The 2,386-nt window shown below is 48.3% G+C and overlaps 1 protein-coding gene across 1 annotated transcript; it reads right to left on the reverse strand.

Moving 5' to 3' along the window:
• Nucleotides 1–544: 544 nt before the first annotated feature.
• insm2 (insulinoma-associated 2) lies at nucleotides 545–1,978 on the reverse strand. Its single transcript, XM_072280292.1, has one exon. The coding sequence runs from the start codon at nucleotides 1,976–1,978 to the stop codon at nucleotides 545–547; it is 1,434 nt and encodes a 477-aa protein (XP_072136393.1).
• Between the last annotated feature and the right edge of the window lie 408 nt (nucleotides 1,979–2,386).

The following is a 2,386-nucleotide window of genomic DNA, read 5'->3' on the forward strand; positions in this document are numbered from 1 at the left end:
TGATTTGTTCTTTAAAATCGTAACGCAACTCTAGTTGTATGTCATCGCAACGCTCCGAAATGAGCTAGAATCTAAACAAATATCATGATATAAAATATTTCTCATAAAATGGAACAACATAATCGATTATGTTGAATCCAAATTCTAATTAAGATTAGTCCATTCTTTTACAATATAGTTATCTGAAGTATATGTTTATCTCTGGCCTTCATCACCCATTGATATTAATTGTGTAATTGGTACATTCTTCCAGTCAACCCTAACGTAAAAGCAACATAAAGTTTGTCAATTTTGATTTTTGATGTTCAGTCCTAATAGTTACAGTACGTATTCAGAAAATTGAAAATGTTACTTAAACAGTACTAATGCATTGTCCATTGACGTGCAGCGAACTGTCTGAGGCGTATTAAGTTAAACAGTCTTCTGCTATAATAGCAAATCGCTGCTTTAGACTGTATTTTCTCAATGAGTATGGATCGTTCTGAAGAGAACTTTTCACCACAGATTCCTTTACAAGCCATAGGAGAGCCCAGCTGCGGTAACACTAACAGCCCACCGAAGCCGGCAGAGGCAGGAGCAGCACCTGTCTATTCTCTGACGGGTGGCACTTGTTGATGTGCCTAGTGAGTCCGGGCGAGCTGAAGAAAGTCGATGAGCAGAGTTTGCAGCAGAAGGGCAGGGCTCCCAGGTCGCTCTTGTTAGGGTGCTCGTCGGGAGCGGCGCATTTCTCACCACAGTCCGGCCCGAAAAGCGCCGGTCCTGCGCCGCTGACCGCATGCCAGAGCAGGTGCTTGTCACGGCTCTCGGCCGTCTGCACGTCCGACCCGCACAGCTGACAAGGGAAAGACATCCGGGCCGCCCGAAGGTGGCTGTGGACGCTCGACCCAGCCGCCTCGTGGGCGCTTAGGTGCTTTCTCAGGTAAGCCTGTCGACGGAATCTCTTGCCGCAGTAGCGACATTGGAAGCGGCCGTCCATCCGCTGGGCTGCACCAGCTCGCGAACAGCCTGGCTCCTTGGCGCTGTCCATGGTGCCGGAGCTGTTGCCGTCCTCCCCCGAGTTCTCCTTGCTGCCTGGCACCAAGCAATTCTGGTTGTCCCTCTGGGGATTTGGATCAGTCCGAGGTTTGTGCCAGCGCCGGTGAGAGGCCAGGTTAGCTGGGCAGCTGAAGACTTTATCACACTCGTGGCAGCGGTACTCCACGCGAACGATCCTAGAGCACTTGTGCTGAGCAAGAGCGAACGGGTCCGAATATTGTTCTTTGCACAACTGACAGATGAATTCTCCAAGGGGTTTATTCATCAGTGCCGATGACGGCTTGCACTCCGTGGGATCAACCTTAATTCGTAGACCCAAGACGGGGGAAGTGCTCACCTCATCCTCGAAGTTCAGTTTCCTGATTACTTTTGACTTCTTCGGGGCGCTCTTCTGCTTGCGGTGGCCAGGATCAGGCACGCATCTCTTACTCCCGTGGAAAGGTGAGTACAGGCGAGTAATGCCTCCACACTTCGCAGTCATCGGGGAGAAAGAGGGTTGAACCAAGAGCCTCTCTATTGGGTTTATCGAGGCTGCAGCAACGAAATGCTCATCTGAAGTAGACTGCCTTAGACAAGTGTCAAAGAAATCGTTCTCGAGCTCCTTGTCAATAGGTTTGATGGGTGTGTAAGAGACGTTAGCCCAACCAGAGATACTATACTCTGAGAAAGTGTCTTTAGTGTAGAATGTACCTGAAGCACCGTCCTCCTCTGGTTCGTTCTTTCTATGGGTCGTGTCCAGCATTTCATCTTGTGTAAATCCATCCTTCAGCTGTCCTGGACTATTTTTCTGAGGACATAGCTGTGAAATGCTCCGTGGGCATACGGCTGCTCGTGCATTCCCGCTCAAAAGAGGAATTTGCACTGGCTGTCTTTCCTCACTCCGAATCCTATATGATACCGGAGACGATTTAATGTTCCTCTTCACTAGAAATCCTCTTGGCATCTTTAAACTCGCGGGAATACTTTTGCAAAGGCGAATCAATCCGTACTTTACGAGGGTAAGGAAGGGAGTACACGGATTTTACTCGATGATTCAGGTATTTTGCCGGATATCTGGACTGAAAGTCCGCTCAAATGAGTCGGGGAATTGTAGCGCTGATTCTCGACATGACTGCCTTGCTTTTATGATGGAGAAGCCTTTTGTTTAGAATCGTGGTGGTCCAATCAGAAGGCGTGAGTGATAAAGGAGGAGGAGAGAAGGGACAATAGGATGACCGTGGTTTGTGTATTATGATAGTAAGATAACCGGCCTGTCATCAAAAAGATCACATGGTGGGAAAAGAGCAGCGAAAAGGAACATCTTTCTTCTCCAGACGAAGATACGCATACTTGTTTTTCACACGTGTAACTT

Source organism: Mobula birostris, chromosome 1 (assembly GCF_030028105.1).
Source record: "Mobula birostris isolate sMobBir1 chromosome 1, sMobBir1.hap1, whole genome shotgun sequence".
Classification (NCBI taxonomy): domain Eukaryota; kingdom Metazoa; phylum Chordata; class Chondrichthyes; order Myliobatiformes; family Myliobatidae; genus Mobula; species Mobula birostris.

Bases quoted from the DNA above. Each gene is read 5' to 3' on its own strand.
- insm2 (XM_072280292.1), bottom strand. From the start codon at position 1,978: ATGCCAAGAGGATTTCTAGTGAAGAGGAACATTAAATCGTCTCCGGTA.